We start from the raw sequence: 25,827 nt of genomic DNA on the forward strand, positions 1-25,827 counted from the left end.
AAGAAGGAGGAATGAGACAGGTGAAGAGAGAATGGAGGAGGCGGGGGGAGGGGCGGGGGTGAGGAAAGAAGTGAAAACAAGAGTGGGAGGGGAAACTCGGTTCTGAAAGATCGAAGAGAAACCCAGCGAGAAGAGGAGGGAAAGGAAGGGCGAGAGAGAGAGAGAGAAAGAGAGTGACGTAGCCTATGGAGAGGAGGACAGAGGAGGACATGAAGAGGAGGATGAAAGGAGAGCTGGGAGGTGAATGGAGGGAGGGGAGATATGTAGCAGTTGTTCATTAGTGAGGCTGTGTTAGGGACTGAAGGACTGAGCGAGAGGAGTGAGAGTGGAATGGTGAGTTTCATGGTGAGACACTGACTAATGAGAGGAGAGTAGAGGAGAGAAGGGGGTGAGGGGAGAGGGGAGGAGGTGGCAGGGGTGAAAATGAGACTGGAGAGGGAGGAGGAGAAAGGGGGAGGAAGAGGAGAGGAGGGGGCCTGGAGGTGAGCGAAGCGAAACTGCTTCACTGTATCACCGTAGGGGAAGGGTGGGGGGAGGGGAAGAATTTGCACGTACGCACACACACTGTTGAAATCGAAAGCGACATGAGAGGAAGACTGCAAGAGAGGGAGACAGGAAGGAGGAAGAGGAGGAGGGGTGAGGAAGGAGATGAAGAGGAGGAAGGAGGGGAGGGAGGCAGGAAAGACAGAGTAGCCTAGAGGAGACATCACTGGGGAGAGAAAGTAGCCTATAGGGGGAGCGGAGGAGGGAGGGGGAGAAATATTAAGGAGGGGAGGAAAGCAGAGGAAGCAAAGGAAGTGGGAGAAAGAAAAGAAAGGAGGGAGGCAGGGAGAGAAAAAGACAGAGGAGGATGAAGGAGGAAAAAACAAATCAGGGATGGGGCACAGACAGTGAGAAGAAGAGGAAAGAGGGGGAGGCGGAGGAGAATTAGGGCAGATATTCACGAGGTGGAAGAAAGAGGGAGAGGGGAGGAGGAAGAAGAGGGAAAAAGTATTGGAGAAGGAGAAGAAAGAGGAGCGAACGGAGGGAGATTAAATAAAGAATGGGGAGAGGAAGCAAACAAATAGAGGAGGTACAGAAAGGAGCAGGAAGCAGGGCAGAAACAGGGGGATGACTAACAAGAGAAATCATGGAGAAGATGGAGATAAGGTGGGAAAATGAGAGACCTGGGATGATGAAGAGGAGGTGGGGGAAGAAGAAGAGGAAGTGGTAATGTCAAAGAGAGAGTAGAGAAAGAAAAAAACTGGAGGAGTGTGTAACAGGCTGTTACATGTCAGCAGCAGGCACTTGTGAAGGTATAGCAGCAGGTCCTGTGTGTGTGTGTGTGTGTGTGTGTGTGTTATTGTGTTTATTGCCAGCATCAGGTGTGTGAAATCCTGCTACAATGGGCCTATCACTAAAACAATTCTACTCACACACACACACACAGTCTTTGAGTTTAAACCAACATTTATCGACATAAACCAAGTATTGAGGCTATTTATCTGAGTCATTGTCATGTTTAAGCACAAAGTCCCGCACGCTCTTATAATCACGTTCGCTCTGTCACGCACGCGCGCGCACACACACACACACACACACACACACACACACACACAGGTTCAATTGTACCCCACTCCTGCCCTTTTCTCTACCATGCATACATCAGTACAAGTCTGGACAGCCTGCCTAAGCACAGAGATGCACAGCTGACGAATCCCTCCGCCGACACACTGGCAAGTAGTCCCTAATTTATGGGATTTTGATAGATGGCAGATTAAGAGTAGGCTAGAGTCTATAACGGCTACTGTTTATACAACGTATAACCGCGCCGTCTTTCTCCTTCTATTTAAACGAGATCAACTGTGAATAACCATAGTGTAAATAGCAGGCAGGCAGTTTTGAAAACCTGTTTTTTTTGCCAAAGCCTTTCAGTACGAAATGCTGGTATATAAATCACTCTAATGTGTCAAATTACATGTTAAGCAACAAAATACAAAATTAAGAGTATGCTACACTTAATAGTTTTACAGGACTACTTTTTGTCAATCCAAACGGCTGGTTGGGAGAGGCGAACGCATCGGGGCGGATGTCCACTTCACTTTTCCCCGGGTGTTGTCTGTCTCCCCGGCGCACACTCACGGCTGCTTCCATCTATCCATGCAGTTCACTTCATTGTACTGACTGTGCTCATCAATTAGGCAAGAATTAAGCCGTTTTAGATGTAATATTGTCTTTTAGCGCTTCGAAGAGGATTGTAACCTGCGGAACGAGGCGCAGATAAGTTTTGAGTGCGGGAAAGCGGAGAGAAACGAAACACAGGTACAGTGTGGCTGTTATCTCGACTTCCAACTATTAACGTTACTAATGTAACGCGAGGGTACTAGCCGCAAGCTAACTGGCTAACGTTAGCATCCCATCGACCAACTAGGTTTGACTTCAGATTGCACTTTGGAGAAGAGGGAAATGTCGCCTGAATTTTATTGTTCAGCCCCAGAAAATACTTTCGTTCAAACTGCTACAGTTTGTAGCTAAACGTCCTGAAAGAGACCGCCAACTTGAGTTATAATAACCCAGAGAGCGAGTTTTTACTTGGTGCCAGCAGCAGACACAGCGTCAGTAGCGTCAGTAGTAGTAATAGCAACGTAAGCGTGGGGAAAACAAAAGGACTTCAAAGTCTGACACACAACATACATGACTGTTTAGGAATAAAGCTGTGAAAATTGTGATTTAGCGCGGAAACGTTGCTCGGATAAAGCACCGGGTGCGTATTCACCACCTCATATTTTTTAATTAACACATTTTATAGAAAACCAAGTTTAACAGATTATAAAATGCTGGTTTAAAAAGGAGTCCCTATAGTAATATTCTCGTGTTACCTTTACTGAAATACAAAAATACCACTACACGGTCACTCTAAACTTAACTTACTCCTGAGATCCATGAGCACATTTTTATTCACTTTAGGAATACTATTGTCAACGTTGGCAGTATGAGTAAAAAGTATGCATCAATGCATTGACATTTATGATATAGAACAAATCGAATGCATTTTTTATAGACTATACCTTAAACTTGATAAACAGTGTGTAGTATGGATTGGATTTGTGTAGCATAATCATAGACTGTAAATAGAGCATAATACATCAATAGATGTGGAAAGTTAACGGACAAACAGTTCCTTATGGTGGTGAGAGGATGTGAAAATTGTACCGGTAGGCCACTAAGCATAAGCGGGTGGTTGGGCAATACTACAAATAGATCCTGCCTAGTCGGGTTAGCAGTTGTATAATAGTTTTAGCTCTTATTACTCATAACAATTGCTTAGTCTGCCAGAGATCGAGGCTATCGTGGCAGTGTCCGAGGCTATCACAACCCCCTAAAACTCTCTCTGAAAGTGAACCGAGGCGTGATTATACTTTGTCCCCATTATACCTGTAGCTTCAGCGATTTCCCTAATTTAAATCCATCGAGATATACGTATAGACATAGATTTGTCTAGGTTTGAATGAGGTGAGTTTCCAGTGAAGTTAGAGGGGGCAGCTGTTGTAACCTTGGGGGGGCCACAGGGAGCCGCGATAGACAAAGACCCCCAGAGAGCCTCAGACATTTGTATTGTCTACCGGAGTTTGGTAGATGTGAATTCATCTCTCGGGTTTTAAAGATCGCCCCTCACCCTCTGCAGAAGCATCACTGGTCATGTTTAACCTGGAGAATGCGAGAAATAGGACCTTAATGTCGCCCGTGCTTTGTTCTGGTCGTAGTTCGAGTTAGGGAAACTGGAGATGAAGTTGCTGATGTGATTTGTGAATTAAAGCAAACCAAAGGTTTTAAAATTCGGTGCACATAATTCGTGTTTACTGTGATCGGTGAATGATATCGGTCATTGTCTTTGTGGTCGCCTGTCGTTTGTAACCGCACTGTGTTTGTGTGCGAGGAGGGAGTTGTGTGGGTTACTTTCTGCTGTGTCCTGAGCTGACCGTCTAGTCTATTGTGCTGCTGGGAGACTCACTGGCCCGGAGATGCAGAGAGAGAACGAGGCTTGGCCACCTAACAATATAGCACTGACTGTGGATGACACTTAAAACGAGAGTCCCCTTCATGCAGTAGGGCTCTCATGTTATCCATGGCACGCTTTCCCCACGTTGTTTTATCAGATGCTGCCACTTGTCAGCTGTGCTGATAGATTTCCTTAGCATGTAGGAAAAGGCATGTGAGACCATTACATTACATTTTGGACATCTTAATAGTGAAATTGAAGATGCATAGATGGAATATGAGGCCAGGGCAAAAGCAACTTCACTTTTTAGCCTTTTTCATACTTTCTACACAAAACGTTAAGGGCTGCAACTAATGGTCATTAATGATCAAAACAGTGACAAATGGCCATTATCATTTACATACAGCCCAAGTTACCATATTCAGACAGCTTGTTCTGTTCAACCAATAGTGAAAAATCTGAAAAAATTGTTTGCGTAGATTAATCTACTAGCCTAATCATATCAGTTCTAAAAATCTTCAGTACATTTTTCAGTGTCAGCAATTTAAGTTACTCTTTTTGATATGTCAGAATAGTGTTTCTTAGTGCTGAAACTAACTATTTTGTTTATCAATTAATTTGCTGATTATGTTCTCATTAATCGTTTTAACATTTGGTTTATAAAATATGAGAAAATACTGAAGGATGGTCAGCCCAATTTCCTAGAGGCCATAGTGACATTTTCATAAAATCTGCAAAAGATAAAAATATTCAGTCTACTATCACTTAAGACCAAGAAAAGCAGCACATCTTCACAGTTAAGAAGCTGAGACAATGAAATAGTCAACATGTTTGCTTGAAAAATGTCTTAAATGATTAATTGATCCCAGTGATGCACCTGGCTGATCCTCCAGATCGATATCACTGATACTGACATGCAGCCATTTTTCTGACCTTGTTAATAGGAATGGATATTGGCCATAATATGACCGATTCACACAAAATAAAGTTTCTTTGTCAGTATTTTAAAAAAACAAAATCATTGTTTCTGCAGTTGCATTCACTCAGTTACAGTGGGCTGCCAGCACAGTTTTTAGAGCTCCACTAAAACCCTGACATCCTGTTAACTTTCATGAAATGATTCCATTGAGTTCCACACAGTGAAGTATACACATTTTAAATTGGAAAAAGAGAGCACTGGTATGTCAGCTCTTAGTGGTGGTTCCCCCATAACAGGAGCATGTTCTTGATTAACTGGAGTAATAAAAGAAGACTTGTTAATCAGTTTGGGTCCTGTGATTAACAAGAAGAAGAAGGGCCTGTGGATCTAACTAATAGAGGCCATGTCATGGCATCCTCACTGTATGCCACGGAACTGATCACAAGGTCATTTTGATTAGCGAGACACCAAGTTCTAGCTATTGAGTAATAATGAGGGTTAAGGAGAAAGAACTGAGAGTTGTTGAGTGTGAATCAGTTATTAAACATTAAACCAGTGTTTGGAAAATAAACTCAGCCCAAGGGAAAGTAATGGGATTCCTTCCAAGCAGCATAAGGTGCCGTTCTACTTTACAAGAGTGGATTAGGTTTTATAGGGGTTCAAGTGAAAACTAACAGCAGCCAACTTGCTAATGAAAAAAATAGACTTAAGTTATATTTTTTCATGGGAGATTGAATCATACTTAAGACAGAAACGGCATTTTGTTGATGAATGCTGGTGTGTAAGTGGTTCAATTTTATATTTTGTGTGTGTGTGTGTGTGTGTGTGTGTGTGTGTGTGTGTGTGTGTGTGTGTGTTGCAGCAGCCATGCCCTCAGTGATGGAGCGCTCGGGGTCCGGGGTCCTGTCCAGGAGCAGAGCAAAGACTGTAACCAACGGCAACAGCCAACCACACTCTGAAGAAGAGAGCAGCGATGAAGAGCATGCTCATGGTACACACACACACACACACACACACTAAACTGAAGTATAATCTACTGCATGTGTAAAATGTACTTACAGTAGACATGCATTTCCATTGTACAGATATACATCATGCCAGCTGTTCCGCTTGCATTCATTACATTGCTGTAGTGCTTCTATAGTCCCTGCACACTGCTCTCCTCTGTCCTCCCCTCCCTTCCCACACTCTTCCATCCTTGTTATCCTCTGCCCACATATATGTTTCCTCCCTCCATTTTCTCCTTCACCCACTGACTTGCTGTTGATCTTTCATTTTTGAACTGTTATCTCACTAGGCACAAGATATCTTATTAGATCAAACAGATTAACAGGAATGGTTAGGTGAGTGTTCAAAAGGCACTTTACTACCCAGATTTTCCCCTGTTGATGTAGGTTTGAGACTTTAAGCCACCATCCCTATCATTATTGCAACCCCCCACTTTCATACTCGCCTCCACCTCCATCCGTTTTCAGTCTTCCAGTCACCTTCGTCTTTTTCATCCATCTTTTATTTTTCTCTCATTTCTTGCCTCCTTTCATACCCCTTTTTTCCTTTCATCCAACCTTATTTCTTCTTTAGTCATCCCATTCCTGTCTCCACCCATTTCTTCCCATCTACTCCAGTTTCTATCATCCTCTATCGTCTCCTCCCTTCCTGTCCTCTCTCCCTGAGGAAACAGTAATCTGCCTCTTCCTCCTCCTGGTCTGCTTCCCTGCCCCTCTCTTCACTCCTCGCCTTCTACCCTCTTTACCACTGCACTAATTACTTAATGTTTGCCATGCTCTGTTGTACCCCTCTCTCTCTCTGTGTCTGTCGGTATTTCTGTCACTTAGTGATGAACATGCTGAAAATGTTATCACGATAAAAATGTAATGCATAAAGGTATTTATCACGATATTTGCTATTTCTGTTGAATTTGACTTGTTCTTTTGTAAACAGAGACAAGTTATATGCTGTGATTCAAAACTTTCTGGTATCTTGGTTGAACCAAATTGTTCAGAAAACCAAATGTTTAGAACAATTAAGGAAATGGAACAAGGGAAGACTGAGACAGTCAGCAGTTCCTCGTCTTTTAAAACCATTAGAACCACACTATAATTTCAATAGTTGATTAAAAGCAGGCTCCCTGTGTGGTTCTTACAGGCTGACAACTTGAGGATTGTTTGCACTCTTGCAAACTAATTACATATCCCCAGGGTTTCCCAGTATTTTATAGTGCCCCACCTTGCCTGAAATACCTCCACTAAAGAACCTTTTGTAAAGTGTAATTAGGCCTATTAAGCATCAGGGAAAATAAGCATCGGTGCTACTTTACAAAGCAAAGCCAATGTATTCAAAGATTGAGGTTATTGTTTAAACCATAATGTAACTACTTTTAATAGCGAGATGAGATGTGCCAGGATATGGCCGATTCAGCTTTGCAGGTGATTCATTGATTGATCGCACATCATATGTTCAGTCAGTAGTAATTAATCAGAGCAGCACGTCACTCTGACCTTTTTACAAGTTGGAAAAAATTGAGAGATCAGCTCAATCATTTACAATCAAGTTCTGATGTATGAGGGGGGAAAAACTCACTTTGATGGGAAGCGCTTATCAACTCCACTAACCCTGATCCCACAATATAGAAATTTCAGTGTAGGACAAAAATCAGTTCCATAAATTGTACTTCACTTTTCAAAGCCAGAGCACTGTTTTGGAGAACCTTTTGTCCTTAGTTTCACAAAATACATAAAGACTTGTTAAAGGCTTTTAGGCCTGTGTTGTTATGTGTATTTGGCATATTCGTATAGATGTTTTTCTCACAAACCACGGGGTCTCAATTGGCTCAGATTAAGTAGGCTGCAGCTATTATTTCAATGTGTCAGATATTTAATCAACATTTTGGTGAATATATATATTGCTATTGCAGAGGCAGAGCCCTGATGGGATAAACCAATAGTGAAGCCGGTTAGAGGGCAGAGCACAAAAAATGATTACCATGCTGTAGATGACTCTCCTCGTGTCGCTCCTGTTATCTGCTTCTTATGGTCCCGTCTATCCAGCTCTGCAACTTTCTGGGAAATCTACGGGAATACTCGTCCCCCATCCTCTTCTATCTCTGCAGCTCTACCCATCCTTCTGGGAAATAGAAAGTCATATTCGTCTCGTGTGTGTCTCTCTCTACAGACAGTATGATCAGAGTGGGGGGAGACTACCAGGCTCAGATCCCAGAGTTCAAACCAGGTAAGCTGACAGAGGAAAACATGAGAGAAAAAGAGATGATTGAAAAGGAAAATGAATAGAGAGAGGGAGGAAATCAGGGCTGAGAAGGAGACATAGAGGTGAGGAGTAATGTGGAGGACATTGAAATGGAGGAAGGAGGGGAATGCAGATGATGATGATGAGAAATGAAGGTCAAATGACCAGTTACTGTCTTCCCGTCTCTCCAGGAAATGGAGAGGAAACATGTAGACACTTGCCTGTGTTGCAGAGGTTGTCCTTGTTCAGTAATGGGAAATGCAAATATAGTGACGTTTAACACAAGAATGATGCTTCCTCCACACAGCTTGGATTGACAGGTTTACATAGATGCCCATGGCTGTGGCATATTGAAAGACCTTAAATTAATCCTATAAAGGTAAAGTTAAAGTCTTAAAAGTTAGACAACGTGTTAAATAATTAGTATCACCAATGACACTGTACAGTCAAAGGTTTGTTTTGAAGCGGGTGTCAAGTCTTTGTTTGGTCAATAAAAGGGTTAGCTCTGCAATATTCAAACCCCTTCGTCAATGGGCATCACATATTGTTTTGGGATGTTTCAGAACAGTCCATAGTGATGTTGAATCAGAATAAAGCTAGTTTGTCGGCCTGTTTGTTTGAAAACAATGTCGCGGGGAATGGAAAGGTTCATCAAATCAAGCTTATTGAAGTATCCTGATTCCTTGTATAAGTCGTGGTAGATGTAAAGTGGCTGAACACTGCGAAAGCAATCACCATAGACAAAGTTGTCCCACAACCATCAGATTGCACCAGATGAGGGGAGAAGTGGGAAAAACCAGCCTCTCGTTTAACATCTGGATTTTGGCAGAACACAGGTGGTGAATTCCCAAAAGAGTCCACTGGCTGACACGTCACCATCTCCACCTTGTTCTTCTTGCCAATGAAAAGAGACAGGAGAAAACATGCAATGAGGGAGAAGTAAAAGTTAATATGAAGATGGATATAGGTAGACAATCAGGTAGAGACAGAGAGGTTGGGAGTCATAAGCGGTGGAGGAGGGAGGAAAAAAGGGATTCAAATATACATATTACCTCAATATATGAATTTAAATGCTAAATGTGTTTAAAACATTAAAAAAATGTTCGTTGTTTTTCCAGACAGTCCAACCCGCTGCAATGAGAAGGACGAGAGGAGCATGTTGGTCTGGCGTCCCAACAGTCAGCTTTCTGATGCAATGTGTAAGACACACACACACACACACACACACACACACCCACCCACCCACCCCTCACCTTACCTTCACTGGTGCAAGCTTAACAGCGTGACCTTCAGTTTAATGGCTATTTGCTGACTAGAGAATAGCAATTAAACTTTCATTCTGTGTTTTCTCCTGTGCACTCATTTTCTCTCATTCTTTGTCCCTCTTTGTCTTCATCTCTTCCAATTATTTATTTCATTGTCCTCATCTTTCTTTCTTTCTCTCTATTATGCATTTTACTTTCTCTACCTGGTTTCCCCCCATCCTCCTCCGTCCACTATACTATTGTGGTTTCTTTTTTTCCCTTCTATTTTTTCTTGTACTATACCTCCTCATCTCCTTTTTACTAATGTTTCCTCTCTTTTTAACCCATTTTGTCTTTCTTCTAATCCCAGTGGACGAGTACATACTGATGGCTAAAGAGAAACATGGATACAACATGGAGCAGGTACGGCAGACCGCAAATTTCATTTCAGTTTCACCTATCAAAATGAATCAGAAAAACCCCCCAAGATAAAATCTCTTTCTTTCACTGCTCCTTTGTATCTCTCTCTTCTGACCTGTCACTGTTTGCCTGACTCTGTCTTCGTCCTGTCTGTGCGCTCAGGCTCTGGGCATGTTATTATGGCACAAACATGATGTGGAGCGCTCGCTTGCTGACCTGGCCAACTTCACCCCGTTCCCAGACGAGTGGACAGTGGAGGACAAAGTGCTGTTTGAGCAGGCCTTCAGCTTCCACGGCAAGAGCTTCCACCGCATCCAGCAGATGGTGAGAGACTGCAGGCACAACATTTAGTTTGAATGTTGCAGGCACAACATTTAGCATGAATTTAGCATAATTTTCAAAACACAAATTCAATATTTGAAATTCAATTTAGTGATTTCTGTGTTTGCGTGTAGCTTCCAGACAAGCTGATCTCCAGCCTTGTGAAGTACTACTACAGCTGGAAGAAGACCAGGACCAGGACCTCTGTCATGGACCGACAGGCCAGGAGGCTGGTCAGCAAGAGAGAGAAAGATGACAGGTATGAGATATTCAACCAAACTTTAAGGATCCCCTGAAGGGAGTGAGACGGGTGGAGAGAGGGACAGAGAGAAGAAGGACTGAGCAGGAAGGAAACATTAAGTTCTCAGAAACTACTCCTCTGAGAAGTGACATTTACAAAACTCTGTAGTTAAATGACACTCAATAAGTCTCATGAATACAAATGAGATACTTTGATATTATTAGTTGTCATTTTCAGTTGACATTCTGGAGCAGTTTTAAAAATACTTTGATGAAATCAGACACTTTTAATTTAGATAGGTGGCAGAATCTTGGGTGTGTTTAGTTACATTTTCTTTCTTCATGTAGTAATGATGAGATTGAGGAAGGAGACCCTGGCAGTGACAGCGACTTTGAGATTGACGCCAAGAAAGAGGTGAGCAATATAAAACGTAATAATGGTTGAGTGTGTGTGTGCCTGCTTATTTAAACAATGTTTTGTGTCTATTAGTAGGGTTGGGTGCTAATACGGCACCGGTGCCTAAACGACCGGTATCTACCAGACCAAATTGCAACGCGGATTTCGGTGCCTCATTTCTGTGCCACTTAAATGCCTTCTGTGCTGCTCTCTGATGCTCTGAAACAGACGTTAGAGATTCAACAGGAACATCGCCGCACGTGACGCTAGTTAACACTTCACTTGACAGCAGGTAACTTTAGCCTACCGTTAGCTAGCAGCTGGATTAAACACAGTGTGCAGCTGCCGTTGTCGGAAAAACAACACAGACGTGGTGCGTTCACTTGAAACTAGTAAGCCTCGTGGTACATTCAAAGTTACTGTAAAATACCCTATTCCCCTATTTTTTTAAAGTATCGGTTCAGGCACTGGCGCCGTTTTAAAAGCATCGTTTTAGCACCGGTATCGGGGGGGAAAAAACTCAAACGATACCCAACCCTATTTATTACTCATGACTTGCCTGAGGAGATCAGCCTAGCCAAATTGATGCATTCTATATCCTTTAATTTGAACTTCATTTATTATGCATACATGGAATGCTGCTGCCTTCTTGAATTGCTGTTTATGTACTTTTTTTAATTCCTGTCTTAGTTTAGGTTCTGTCCCAGCTGCTTTTTGCTGTGGTCAGGCCCCTACTTAAGAAGCCTCAGCTTGACCCCACAGTATTGTCCAATTTTAGACCAGTTTCACATCTGCCTTTTCTGTCAAAGGTTTTGGAAAAAGTTGTTTTTATACAGTTACAAGCCTTTTTGCAACTGAACTGTGTATTTGAAAAATTTCAATCTGGTTTTAGATCACGTCATAGCACTGAGTCTGCACAATGATATTGCCTTGACTGTGGATGCCGGGAATCCGGCTGTTTTAGTGCTGTTGGACCTCACAGCGGCGTTTGATACAGTGGATTATGCAGTCCTCTCTCGCCTTGATCAGTGTGTAGGCATCCGAGGCTCAGTACTTACATGGTTTAGATCCTATTTGACAAATAGAAGCTTCTCTGTCATGATTGGTGACTTATCCTCGTCAACTGCTCCTCTCTCCTGTGGGGTACCCCAAGGTTCTATTCTTGGCCCCATCCTGTTTTCTTTATATATGTTGCCTTTAGGGGCTATTATAAGAAAACATATCCTGTCTTTTCATTGTTATGCAGATGATTTACAAATTTATTTGCCTATGAAATCGAATGACAGTGTTGCACTAGACTCCCTGCTTAGCTGTATTAATGATATTAAGTTGTGGCTTTCACAAAACTTTCTTCATTTGAATGAAGCTAAAACTGAGTGTATCGTCTTTAGTGCCTCAGGTATGCCAGTAACAGTCCAGCTGTGAGTTTGGGAGCCCTGGCTTCATACCTTAAGCCAGCTGTCAAAAATCTGGGGGTTACTTTTGATTGCAACATGAAATTTGATAAGCAAATCAGCAATGTTGTTAGAATGAGCTTTTTCCAGCTTCGTCTCTTGGCTAAAGTTAAACCCTTCCTTAACAGGCATGATCTAGAAAAGGCTTTTCATGCTTTCATAAGTTCAAGGTTGGATTATTGTAATGTTCTCTATGTTGGACTGACCCAGACCTCCATCTCACGACTTCAACTTGTACCAAATGCTGCTGCTCGCTTTTTAACAAATACATCTAGAGGCGCACACATCACTCCCGTTCTCTACACCCTACATTGGCTCCCTGTGCATTATAGAATCGATTTTATTGTTTTTTTCAAGGCCTTAAATGGCCTGGCCCCGGAGTATCTGTCCGAGATCTTAACCCTGCGTGAGCACAACCGGTCCTTGCAGTCCTCAAATCAACAAAACGGTACAAACGGTGGGGTGATCAGGCTTTTGCAGTCGCTGCCCCGACACTCTGGAACAAGTTACCCCCTGAAATTCGGACGACTACAGATGTAGCGCTTTTTAGGTCTAAACTCAAAACGTATCTGTTTAGAAAGGCTTTTAATACGTAGTAGTGGTGTGACAACTTCCCTCTCCTATTTATATGTAACCATTTCTGATTTTATTGTTTCTATGTGTCATTCTTTTTATTGTATGATATGTTATGATGTGTGTTTTAGTCTTGGTTTCTGATGTAAAGCACTTTGGACACCTTTTGGTTACTGTAAAGTGCTATATAAATAAAGGTTGGTTGGTTGGTTGGCTGATTGATTGATTGATATGTAAACAGGTGTCATTCTGACCGAACCTCTCTCTGTCCACACAGGCAGTGAAACAGAACCCCAACAGTGCCAACTCTAACAAGGCCACCCCCAGTCGCTCTGGGCCAGTGAAGAAGGAAAATATCGGAGCTCAGTACCGCCACCACCCGCTCAGAGCCCGACGCAGGCCACCTAAAGGCATGTACCTGGAGCAGGGAGACATCATGTCGGTGTCAGCCTCCCACAACGCCGGGGTGCTAACTATACAACAGCTGGACACACAGTTGGTGTCACTCAAGAGACAGGTATGTACCTTCAGTATGAGTAATCTGGCCATTTGAATTGAAGGTGTAAATGCACCTAAAATAATCTGAGGATCTGAAAGCTACTGTACTTCTAGAGGTAGTTTTGGTGAAAACCAATAGGATTTGTGTGTGTGTGTGTGTGTGTGTGTGTGTGTGTGTGTGTGTGACTATGGATCTGCCAGTGAAGGTGACATTTAACACCTCCTCGAGAGCTTTATAGTGCAACAATACATTAATAAATTGTCACCTTTGTATGTGACAGATATAATGAATTCAGTCTCACTGGGGGGTTGCTTTGTCTTTTTACCGTTAGTATGAACATTTTATAAGCAGGTTTCAACAATAGAAAATGAAGAAAACTTTTAACTGCAACTCCATGTTTAAAGTAAAGCAGCGTCTTTGCGCATCAGTGCAACTAACCCAAAACATAAACTTACTACACTGTCCCCTCTGTCCTCTCCGACACTTTTTCCTCTCAGGTCCAGTCTATTAAACAGAACAACAGTAGTTTGAAACAAAGCTTAAATGAAGGTGTTAACACTTTCAAACCAGCTGAGGTAAGTCTTTTTTTTTTTTTTTTGTACAGCTTTCTTTTTTCCACTCTCTTTCTAAACTGTCTCTTTTACATCCTTCGTCTTATGCCCTTTTTGATTTGTGTTTCCTGGACTGCGTTCACTTTTCCTCATCTCTGATCTCTCTTCAGTTTGTCGCTGTCCTCTTCCATGTATTATTCCCTCTGCCCTTTCCCATCTCCCTCCAGATATTATTTCATCCCTTGTGGGACTGAGATTGGTCTTAATCTGCCGTTATCGCTCTTGCTGTCGTTTTCACCCCTCTTCTTCTTCTTCTCTTCTTTTCTACCACCCCTCACACTCTAATCTCTCCCCTTTCCTCTCTCTCTCAGCCTGTCCCTAAGATGAACTCTCGTTGGACCACAGAGGAGCAGCTCCTGGCTGTGCAGGGTGAGTAAAGGCTGCAGCAGCATCATCCTCCTCCTACCCTCTTACAGAGTCACCTCGTTTACATATTTAAGTCACCCCTCTGCTTAGGTTAAACTGTACTGCTGTATTGGCCTTAAAAAACACAGGCTTTGTCCAAAATCATGTATTATTCAGTGTGTAGTGTAATTGGCATTTGCTGTATTATCGAAAATGATACCAGACTAGATGCATTTTGTTGCAATAACTAATTAGTTGTCAGTTTACCTTTTGAGCAAAGCATTTAACCCCCAGAAGAAGAGAAAGCAGGAGCTGAAAGACATGAAATGAATGATATGAGAGTGAAGCCGGACAGGCCTGGAAAAGAGCAGGTGCACTCAGCCAGCCGAGCTCAGGTAAAGGTTAACAGAAAAGGCACGCATCAACAAGCCTGTTGACACGACATTCACTTCTCCTGTCTCTCCTCTCACACACTCTGCTGCATTTCTCAGAGTGAAAGAAAGCAGACTTTTTGTAGCCTTTTGATGGCAATGAATTGGTTGTGAGTGATGCATAGGCACAACATTAACCTGGCGTTCTCCTTTCCAGCTATCCGTCGCTATGGTAAAGACTTTGCAGCCATTGCTGAGGTGATCGGGACCAAGACACAAGCTCAGGTGAGCAACCTCTTCCTCAAATCTTGTGAAGATTGCGTCTCTTATTCTGACCTCACTCTTACCCTCCAGAGTTTACTCTCTGTGAGATCTGCTTTTCATCTCCTCTCCAATTTCATTCTCATTCCTCTGTCTGGATAAGCATTTTTCTTTATAGGATAATTATAATCTCCATTATCCCTCCTTTCATTTGTCTGACCTCCAATCTCCGCCTCCATGGCCTTGAGCACAGTACAACTTTCTGCCCTGCTTCATTTCTCCTCTAAGTGGGCATTCACACAGCCTGCGTCGACTGTCAGACGCAGGTCTTTCCATTCATTTTGGATGGGGGGTAGTGTGTTTAGGCTGCGGCGGGGTTTGCCACAGGGGGGAGACGCCAAAAAAAATAATGCAGCGGCAAAGAGTTGAGACGGACTACATTTTTGGATACGCTGCGGTGGCCAATCATGTAACCGGAGATCAGACTTGTCAGTTTGTCTTGAGGCGGTGTGAGAGTCCCTAACTCTCCATCTCTGCCCGTCTGTTCAGGTGAGTTCCTTCTTCGTGAGCTACCGGCGCAGGTTCAACCTGGACGAGGTGCTGAGGGAGTGGGCGGCCGAGCAGGTGGCCACCAGCCGAGACCAGAGAGACCTCAGGAGGAGCAGCGAGGAGATGGCAGCAGCTACAGATGGAGCTGCCGAGGAGGACGAGGTGAGCCGTGGCAGGATACACATATAAAGAACACTATACTCATTTTGAGAAACAACGTTTAGACACAAGATGTCTTAACAAATCAGTCAACATGAAACCGCCTACCACATGATATTGACCTTCTCGTCTAACTCTTTTAAAAAATGCTGAACTATTTTAATCTAAGTTCATCATCAACCATGTCCATCACAGAGGGGTAAAAAATGGGTTGGCTGGCTCACTGGTCCTCTAGTTAAAGTTCTATTTATAGTCATTCATACTTTTCTTGTAAACCTTAAATGCACCTTATGAAAAACCCATTAAGAGTAAAAACTATAGTCTAATATACTGAAAAAGAGCAACTTGGAGCAAGGGTAATGAATGCTACAACTACACAAACTTGCTGGTTTTAGTATCCGAAACTATGTCCTCAGTGCTTACCATACAATACAGCGTGTCCAAGACAGCATAGGCCCTAAGATAGAAAGATAGAAAGTCTGTCATTAACAGGACCATCGACTTTATGCTGAATCACACAATCCACGTGTCTGCTTTCTCAGTGCTCTTGGTGACTGAAGTGGATTTAATGGGTGAAATTCAACCATCATAGCTCCCGAGTATATTGAACAGAAGGAGCAGGTGGTTGTAACGTTTAACTTCTCTCCTGTGCCATCTGCTGTGGTTAAAGCCGAAGGTGTCTCCTCTTCATCATAGAGCAAATATGACATCTGTCTCTCTATTCACTTTCCTTCAACTCCTCCTCTCTCCCCCTTCTTTGTTTTCTCACAACTGTTCTCCAACTGGCTTTCTCCTTATCTCACTTCATCACCTGTTGTTGTCTCCACTGTTTGCCCTCCTCCTCCCTCCCCTCAGGTCAAAATGGAGGACTCCCCCTCGGACACCGCTAGCGGCTCCTCTCCTCCCTCCTCCACCCAGACCCCCTCCTCCCTCTCCCAGCCTCCTCCACTGCTGCGCCCTGCACCTCCGTCGGCTCCCCCCAGCCTCCTCCGTCAGCCTCCTCCTCTGCAGACACGCCCGCTCCAGAACAGAGCGCCCCACAACCACCCTCCCCCTCCGCTCATCCGACCCGCAGTCACCACCTCGTCCTCCACCGGGAGCTCCAGCCTCAGGGCTTCTCCTCCCAGCTCCTCCTCTGCTGCTGGGCAGCTCCCTCCATCGCTGGTCGGGCTCAAAGTGGAGCAGCCCAACTCCCACTGATACACACACACACACACACACACACACACATACATACATATGACAATAGGAATAGAAGCACACACACAAATTAGCATGCAGACAAACACTGCTTTCTCTTCTCTCCAGAGAAAATTCCGTCACCCTGTAACTTCCATCACCCCTAGCCTTTGTTCCTGGGACCATTACATCACAAGCTCAGGTCCCTAAGGTGACATCACAGCTCTTAAAATGCAGAAAGATCCCCATAGTAAGGCAGTGGCCTGAAGCCCCTTTACTGTACTAACAAACACCTACCTCCAGACCATCACTCACTCACTCTCTCTCACACACACACGTTTCACTATCTTTGTGGGGACCAGTCATTGACATAATGCATTCCCTAGCCCCTTACCTTAACAACTAAATGCCTAACCTTAACTCTTACCCTCACCATAACCTAATTCTAACCCTAAAACCAAGTGTTAACCCTCAAACAGCCCTTTAACCTTGTGGGGTCCAGCATTTTGGGCCCCACAAAGCTGTGCAGACCCCACAAGTATACTGTATTCCCCGGTTTTTGGACCCCACGAATATAGTCTCTCACACACACACACCTCCCTGAACACAAAAAGAGACACTGGATCATCAAGCTATTGAAGAAAGCCATGACCACAGAGTGCGAAACACACCTACTTGTTTCCATGGAAACTGCTGAACATCTGGATTGCGGAGGAGTGTGGTTGAACGCACAGACACACACTATATATATCTATCTATCTATACTGTAGGTTCCACTGGGTAGGTATCAAGTCATCGAAACGACCTTCAGGTAAATCAAATGACTAAACGAGGGACAGAACATGTGAGCCAAACCTGCTCCTCCTGACAGGTCATGCACATTAGAAAGTCATTCAGATGGATGGAAATCATGTGAAGAAACAGGCTTTTTGTAAGTGAGCTTTGCTTTAAAACTCGGACCCTCATAGGAGTGAAAAAAGTTATTTTGCAAATTTACAGGGCTTTGCTCTCAAAGCTGTCCTATAAGTTTACTGTTATGGCTGTTGGTTCAAAAATGGAAAAGGAGAGCAAGAGGTCAAATCTCCCTCTTCTCTCATAGCCATGTATTACTAGTATTAACTGGAGTGATGTTTTCCCTATTAGGCAGTTAGTTATTGTAAGTAGTTTAGATAGTGCATACTTTATTATGATGATTGACTAAGCACTAAGGAGAAAAGGAGCCGTTTAACACACATGACTGGACCTTTTCTCACATTTCAAGAAGACAAGTCATGTATAAACCTTTTTCTTTTTTTTTTTTAAACTGTGTGCAGTGCTTCTTCACTAATTCAGGTCTTCAGCATTCAGTCTAGCACGACACTGAGCAGGAATCAAAGCAGCCCATCACTGTTTGGCTTTAAAGTGGCTTGCATTTTTAATTTGATGGACTTGGTTTCTTGCGGTTATTCCTTCCTACAAAAATTGCTTGTGCGTACTGTATGTGAGAAGCTGTTTACATTGTAGAAACTGAACTGTTTGTGTTTGAGAACTGTTTTCTTAGAATAAAGAAATGACTAAATAGTCCAGCATTAAAGTGTTTTTTACACACACGCACACACAGTGCATGGCACTATCTTTGTGGGGACCCGCCCTTGACATAATGCGTTCCCTAGCCCCTTACCTTAACCATCACAACTAAATGCCTAACCTTAACCCTCACCATAACCTAATCCTAAAACCAAGTCTTAACCCTTGAACAGCTCTTTAAAGTTGTGGGGTCCAGCATTTTGGCCGCACAAAGCTGTCCGGACCCCACAAGTATACTGGACTCCCGGGTTTTGAACCCCACGAATATAGTTGAACACGAACACACACAGTAAAAACACCTACCACACAACCACTTTTTGCATGCTTGTTCAATGCGACTACTGTTGACTGTCACATTGCCTATATAACTATAACAATTATCCTACACGGGAACTGCTGTCAAATGTGAGATTACAAAGTCTGAAAATATATTTAAAAAAAAGATACTTACATGTATAAATATAATTGGTGCAACAAATCTTTGATCTTCAGGAATAGGTCTTGCACACCTGTAAGTGACCCAGTTGTAATTTCCACAGACTAACACACGTGCACAGTAAACAGTCAGGTAACGCCCCCTCTGCTGGTGTGGAGCATCACAGGATTTGAACTAGCCGTGTTTTCTTCATGCTGAATACTGCCTTGATTGCCGGTGGTACATGGCACCAAAGTTATTTTCAAGTAGTTAAGCAGCAATTTCACTTTTTTTTTTTTTTTTTTAGAAAGGCTGTTGAGCTGTTTTTTTCATTTGTCTTTATGAGATTAGAGCTGCATTACAATGAAGAGGGTAGACATGTAAAACAAAACATGTAACAGTATATATATCTCTATATATATATATATATATATATCTCTCTATCTCTTCACATGGTGAGCCCATGAGAAAAGCCTGCAGAATGGAGGGGTTTTAAATGGGGAAACTGCAGTTCACTGCCACTGACCTCCAACTTCAACTACAGGGCTGCTGAGAGCATACCAACATCTGACTTAACACATTCATGTAGCTTTTTGCAGAATGGATTTCACAGTCAGACTATCATTATATCATTGTTTTTATTACTATCATTGTAATTTTTCATCATTTTCTTTGCACAAAAAAAAAAAAAAAAAACAAATAATACATTTTCAGGAGTTGATCACCCCTCCCAACCCCAAATCCACCACTACAGTTACAGTTTGCTCAAAACACATTTGAAATCAATGTAAATTACAGCAATGTAAAACAAAATAATGTAAAATAAAATCAACCCTGAAAGAGATAATATAACAGCAACAGCCAGAATAATAATTAGAATCCAATACCCAGCACCTTAATACAATGATCAACTTTTAAAAGAAAAATCGGACGCATTAAAAACTGAAAGAAAAATAATAAAACAACAGTGTGTCACTGTGTAAGAAAGAAAGAAAAAAGTGTTAAGTCAGGTACAACCAGGTGATGGGACCCAACGTTGTCCCCATCGCCCCCCTTTCTCTAACCACTGTGTGTGTGTGTGTGTGTGTGTGTGTGTGATTTTCTTTTCTGCTTCGACAAACTGAAGCAATCAACGCAAAGTGAGAGAAAGGAAGCGACGTCTTCTGGTTTGTGGTTTTGAACGTGAACAGATGTGCTCTGATATGAGAACGTTTTGGCGAAGAAGTCCTCCCTGCTTTCTCTCTCTGCTTCGAGCCATTCAGGGCCGATGAGGCCTTCATAAGAACAGACAGATGAAAGGAAAAAAATCCAAAAACGAACGAGCAGTAGTCGTCACCGCCACCATCGAACATCGCCAAACACACCGATGACTGCTGTCTGCCCGGGGTGGGGGTTATTAGGTTAATGCTATGAGCCGTGTTTATATGTGTGTGTTAAAGGTGCACTACACTGAAAAGGCAGCAATGATATGATCCGACATCCCTTCACACCCTGTCCACCCCCCCCTCCCCCCCCCAACCCCAAAATATCCAAATCTGTACAAACCAAAAACTTTCAACGACACAAAAATATATTATCAAATCAAAAGTAGAAGAAAATAATTCACCATTCGTCGTCGTGGATTCTTTTTTTTTTTTTTCCAGTGATCTTTTATAATACACACACGCACGCACACACACACACACACACACACTGTTTGTTACATACTCCAAAGACACCTTGTTTGCGTGTTTCCTCTTTGGGAACACAGCAGAGAGCAATTGGGGAGGGGGGGGATGGGGGGTGGGGGGGTCAGGGTTGACATTCTGGATATGAAGGCGTGATGCCAACCGAAATGATCCCAACATATATATATATATATATATATATAAAAAAAAAACGTACAAATAAATCATTTGAGCATTTATGTGCTGACAACAAAAACAAACCCCAAATTTCATTCTACAAAGAAAGGCAACATAAAGATCCATCAACAACCCCGTCCGCAAACTGTCCTCCCCTCTTTTCCAGTGCACAACTCTTTTTAAAAGCCATAAAAGAAGAAGCAGCTCAATAAAAATTTAAACAAAAGTACGGACTTAAAGCCAGGTTGAGGCCCGTACAATTGATGGCGTCATGACGACAAACTGGACTCCTGGGACTTGGTGGCGTGAGAGAAATTCAAAAAATGAGGAAGAAGTGGAGTGAAGAAGTGAAAAAGATGGATGTGTTTGTGCTGAGTTCAGTTTGAAATTAGAGGGAGAGAGGGTGGTGTACAGTGTGTGTGTGTGTGTGTGTGTGTGTGTGTGTGTGTGTGTGTGTGTGAGTGAGAGAGAGAGAGAGAGAGAGAGGAGAAGGGAGGTGGTGGAATCAGATGGATCAGGCGGATTTTTTAAAGTTCATTTTGGAACGGGAGGGGAGGAGGATGGAGAGGGTCCTTTAACCAACAACAGCAGAGTTCTTCGGTAAGTCCATCTGTGGGTGTGCGTTTGTGTGTGCGAGTGTGTGAGTGAGAGAGTGTGTGTGTGTGTGTGTGTGTGTGTGTGTGTGTGTGAGAGAGAGAGAGAGAAGTCCTGGCTCAGTTGGAGTCCATTCAGTTTCGGAGGAGAATCGGAACAAATGTAATCAAAACTCCTTTCGAGTTTTCCAGCAAATAAAGGCTCTGAACTTTCTGTCAATCATCACCACTTAGTTAAGAGTTTTAGAGAGAAAGTCTCTCTTTGTCCTCCATCCAACCTTATTTTATTTATTTTTTTTTTTTTTTTAAACCTGGTTTCCCTCCTACCCAAAAAGACCTGGCAGCAGAACCGTGCAGAAAAACGGAATAAATAGCAGGAAGATGTGACATGAGTGGTCAAAGTGATCAAAGTGTGACTACTAAAAACAGAGAGAGCAGATCGGACATGCAGAAGAGTGGAACGTCTAGTAGAACGTGACAAAAAAATAAAAAAACAGCAGGGAAGAGAGAAGACCTCGGTCTATAAGTACTTCACAACTCAGAGGAAATGGACTCAGAGTTTCTAATGGCAGGGCCTCGTGAACTTTAGGAACAAAACTCCTAGAAAAGAAACGTTTTCTAGTCTCAGAGAACCAATAGCCCTACTTCAGACCTTTGTCCAGATAACAATCGGGTTATTTATTTTTTTTTAAAGTGTTCCCACCCTGTAGCTTACCTCCACAGTGCCCCCATCCCGCTTACAGCATCATCGTCATCCTCCTCCTCCTCACTATCACCCCCTTCACCCGCCCACCTCCGCCCTTTAATCTCATCTCTCCTCGCTGCTCCTCCGCACTCACAGTTTGAGCTCGTTTGCAATCTTTGAGGCAATGTTCTTGAAGGCGATGGATGTGCCCGAGATGCGTTTGAAGCGCACGCCGTTGAGGGAGAGCCGCGGAAGCTTGCACACCTCCATCTCCCACTGGACGAAGTCGTCGCGCGCCGGGTTGCCCGACACGCACAGCAGCATGTAGCGCTCGCGCATCTCGTACTCGCAGCTGTTGGAGTCGAGCACCTTGCGGATCTCGCGCATCATCTCCATGGGCTCCATGGACGACGTGGTCTTCATGGACCAGGTGAAGCGAAGTGAGCGCGGCTTGGCCGAGTCCTTTTGGCTGCCGATGGCAGGAGGGGTGCCGGTGCCACCTGAGGGGGAAGAGAGAGAGAGAAGTTGCAGAGTGGAAGGGCACAGAATGGATAAAAAAAAAAAAGGCAAAGTCTAAGTAATGGCAACAAAAATGTCTATTTATTCTTCTAATGACATTTGAAAATAGCAATACAAGCCAACATACCAGTGTTACCAGATCCTGGGGAGGAGTTGTTCTCATCATTGTTGGAAGAAGAGGAGAGAACACCGCCGGACGTCTTCTCTGACTTGTCCACTGTGCTGCTCAGCATAGACCTGGGTGAGGGATGGGAGGGTGGAAGAGAAGGATAGAGGTGGCCGAAGACAGGAGGAGAAGAAAGAATGGGCAGATAAAGAGATGAGACAACAGGATAGGAAGAGGGAGAGCAGAGGCAGGGGGAAGGAAGGGCGAGGAAGAGGATGAGGAAGAAATAAGCAAAGAGAGAAAAAGAAGAAAAGTGTGAGAATTGAGAGAATTATTTAAAAAGTAGAGACAAAAAAGGAGGGGAGGAAGAGGGAGAAATGGAGGGATGATTGAGAGGAAGAGGGAGATGATGAGGTCGTGGAAATGAAATGAAGACAAAAAGCAAAATTTCTTTCAGTACCCCTGTGTGTGTTTGTGCGTGCACGTCTCTCAGGTTACTAAAATGTGTGTGTGACAGTGGATTTGGAGTCTGCTTGCACACAAACACACATTTGGGTACCCTCAGTTCTGATTTCCCCTCACACACACACATGCAGGCCAACCTCCGCACCGGCACTCTCACTCTCTGGGATGCTACCATTCAAAGCTTATCTCCCGTCCCCTGATTGGTTAAGCCGTTATCACCATCACCAACCAATTACATCCCAGCTTGCTCCCCCTCCCTCTCCCAGCCATTCACAACAAGCTCAGAAATCATCTACTGTTCGGCTCCAGTCTACTGATTTGCAGGCGGCTTTTGGTAGAGTCTGGGGGGTTTGTAGGGTTTTGGGGCTGCTCTGTATCTCACCTGCTCCCCTCATCCCGACCCTCTCCCTCATACGGACTCCTCGAGAAAAATCAACAAAAGTTTAGTCTTTTTGAGGGCAACAACTGGACTCTAACACAGAAAGTTAATCAGCTGGCGGAACACAGTCGTGCTGCTCGCCATGCCTGCCTGAAATGTTCCAATCCAACCACACCAAATATCTCATGTCCACACCAAGTGTTCACAGTGGGCAGCCACCTGATGACTACACAGAAAACAATGCAGATCCCAATACCAGTCCACTCTGAATCACCCCTATCTCACAGCTCCCTCAATCAGGAGACATCATGAGTGTTCAGTGGGTTGAAAAGACTGAGCTGCACCAGCCATTCATAAATCCATTACTAAGTTTATGTGTAAAGTCCTTCTTAAAATATTAGTAACTACTAGCTTTAATGTTAAAACATAACTGCCAACTGTTTGAAAATGTAGGCATTTATATGTCTCCATGGAGAAATATGTGTGTCAGAGTCAATAGGATTTAGGACGTTTACAGTCCAGTGAGAGATGCTAACCTAATGACATTATTTGATCATTTGGTCTAATGTGATCAGCATAACGTTTTATTATTTGAGGTACATTGTGTTACTTTGTGGAAAAGTCATTTTAAAATATTAGCTTAACAGGTTATTTATTAGCAGCAAGCTAATTTGGCGATTTAATTAATTCAGTTAGCCACGCGACAGTTAGACCTGCCAATTAACAGGTAAAAAATACTTTTCAACAACTAACCTCTATGTAAGAACTAGTTTGCGTGGTGCAACCGGTTTTCATTTAGCGACGCATGAAACTAAACTTGTGTTATAACTAGGCTAAGAACTTTCAAAAAGCTGGTGCAACCAGCTGCAGGATGGATGGGGAAAGGGGGGGATGGATGGAATAGAACAGCTGTGAATGGAACAGAATGGACTGAATAGAAATGGAACTAAATGTAAAGTTTTGACAAAATCTAGACAGCTCAAAATGTTTATTTTAGATCAGAATTGAAGTATTTCCAACAAGTTGGAACAGAATGCAATAGCTTGCACTGTGTTGGATTCCAACAAAATGGAAAGTTTGGAACAAAACGTAATATGGAATGATTTGGAACAGAATGGAATGGAATGGGTTCACACAAAATGTTGGGAACAAAATGTGAAATGGAACAGTTTGGACCAGGATGGAATGGTTTGGAACAGAATGGTCGGCACGGTGAGGGCGAGTCGTGCGGCTAAAGGATGTTAGGAGCATTTATGATCCCAGCACTACATTAAAAACCTTTATTAGTAACAGTAGACCCACATACAGGTTGGTTTAGAAATCCTACTGTATATAAAACGTGTAAAACACACACACACACACACACACACACACACACACACACACACTCTCTCTCTGATAAGACTGAAAACATACAAAACAAACTTAACAGAGAAAAGCGACAAAGAAACACAAAGACAAGAAAACGGCTAAACACATGCAGACAGTGGATGGAAAGTGACACATACATGACAAATTCAACAGTTTATGGTCCTAAATTCTTTCTGTTGTGGGAAAGGTCATCAATATTTTGCCCCATTCAAAAAAAAAAAAAAAAAAAAACATAAAATACCTTCTGCAACAGAAATATGGTTACAAATGTAGCACATGGAAAAATGACAAGTGGGAGAAGTGGAAACAATTTGCACAAGGATATCTTAAATAATAGAGAAAAATTGGTGAACAATGTAACATTTAATAAGTTGATAAGGATCCGATGATTACCAAATATATCTTACTTTACTTACTGAGAACTTTCGCTGTCCACTACATAAAGTGCACTGTAAATACATGCAGCTAAAATCTATTCATATACTCATAAACAGAACCACCCTTTGCCTCATATGTATACACATATGTTCAAGGCAGATTCATTATTTCTCCCTCTCATATTTCAAATGTAATGATTTATGAGAATCCTTAAATAAGCCAAAGGCTTAACTACTTACATAGAAGAACTGAAAGTTAGCTTATCCAAAGAATAGTATTACAACTTCTAACCACCAGGTGGAGCAATGGTCCAGATTAAAAGGAAAATTGCTCTACCAGCTGGTGAAAAGCAGACAACACACTCAAAAGCAAGTGTGTGTTAGACAAATGTGGTTGTGAAATGTGTGTTCAGCGTGTACATATATGAATGTAAAATGTGTCATCGTGTTTATCATCTGCATATAGTGCAAATATCTATGTGAGCATGGAGCCATGTTGTCTGTGCAAATGTACATATATGTGCATCGAGTGTCATCTGTGTGTGGGTCCGAGGCATAAAAGGTCTTTTCCAGCCAGAGTAGGTCAAAGCCATCCAGTTCTGTTACCGCTGCAGTTAGAGAGCCAGTGCCAGAGTGAGAACACAGCAATGAAAGAAAATCAAGAGTGCAGCCTCCAGAAAAGGGTGCAGCCTGAGAAACACTGAATCCCCGTCCCTCCCAGATCCTCTCCTTCCCTTTACGTC

At 43.0% G+C, this 25,827-nt stretch overlaps 2 protein-coding genes across 18 annotated transcripts in view; one reads left to right on the forward strand and one right to left on the reverse strand.

Annotated features, from left to right (window-relative positions):
• Window positions 1-927: 927 nt before the first annotated feature.
• On the forward strand, window positions 928-18,324 carry rcor2 (REST corepressor 2). 3 transcript variants are annotated; one of them, XM_078275695.1, is made up of 14 exons: window positions 928-1,295; window positions 5,761-5,889; window positions 8,070-8,126; window positions 9,260-9,340; window positions 9,756-9,808; window positions 9,968-10,129; window positions 10,261-10,385; window positions 10,715-10,781; window positions 13,068-13,307; window positions 13,787-13,864; window positions 14,212-14,269; window positions 14,834-14,901; window positions 15,427-15,588; window positions 16,441-18,324. In XM_078275695.1, exons 1-14 carry the CDS (start codon window positions 1,271-1,273, stop codon window positions 16,783-16,785), a joined length of 1,650 nt encoding a protein of 549 aa, XP_078131821.1. In that variant the 5' UTR covers window positions 928-1,270; the 3' UTR covers window positions 16,786-18,324. The 3 variants fall into 3 exon arrangements, with proteins under 3 accessions (XP_078131821.1, XP_078131823.1, XP_078131824.1); XM_078275697.1 differs by lacking the exon at window positions 928-1,295 and adding an exon at window positions 2,093-2,301; XM_078275698.1 differs by lacking the exon at window positions 928-1,295 and adding an exon at window positions 2,093-2,301 and having other exon boundaries at window positions 5,764-5,889.
• A 1,040-nt stretch (window positions 18,325-19,364) lies between these two features.
• mark2b (MAP/microtubule affinity-regulating kinase 2b) overlaps window positions 19,365-25,827 on the reverse strand; it is a 56,325-nt gene continuing 49,862 nt past the window's right edge. For 11 of the 15 annotated variants that reach the window (XM_078275683.1, XM_078275691.1, XM_078275689.1 and 8 more), the window contains 3 exons: window positions 23,340-23,378; window positions 22,514-22,623; window positions 19,365-22,367 (listed from right to left, as the gene is read on the reverse strand). In XM_078275683.1, the coding sequence (XP_078131809.1) occupies window positions 22,018-22,367; window positions 22,514-22,623; window positions 23,340-23,378 (499 nt within the window). In that variant the 3' untranslated portion in view covers window positions 19,365-22,017. The remainder of the gene's footprint in view (window positions 22,368-22,513; window positions 22,624-23,339; window positions 23,379-25,827) is intronic. The other 4 variants (XM_078275687.1, XM_078275681.1, XM_078275692.1 and 1 more) reach the window with 2 other exon arrangements.

This window comes from Sander vitreus, chromosome 19 (genome assembly GCF_031162955.1).
Source record: "Sander vitreus isolate 19-12246 chromosome 19, sanVit1, whole genome shotgun sequence".
NCBI classification, from domain to species: domain Eukaryota; kingdom Metazoa; phylum Chordata; class Actinopteri; order Perciformes; family Percidae; genus Sander; species Sander vitreus.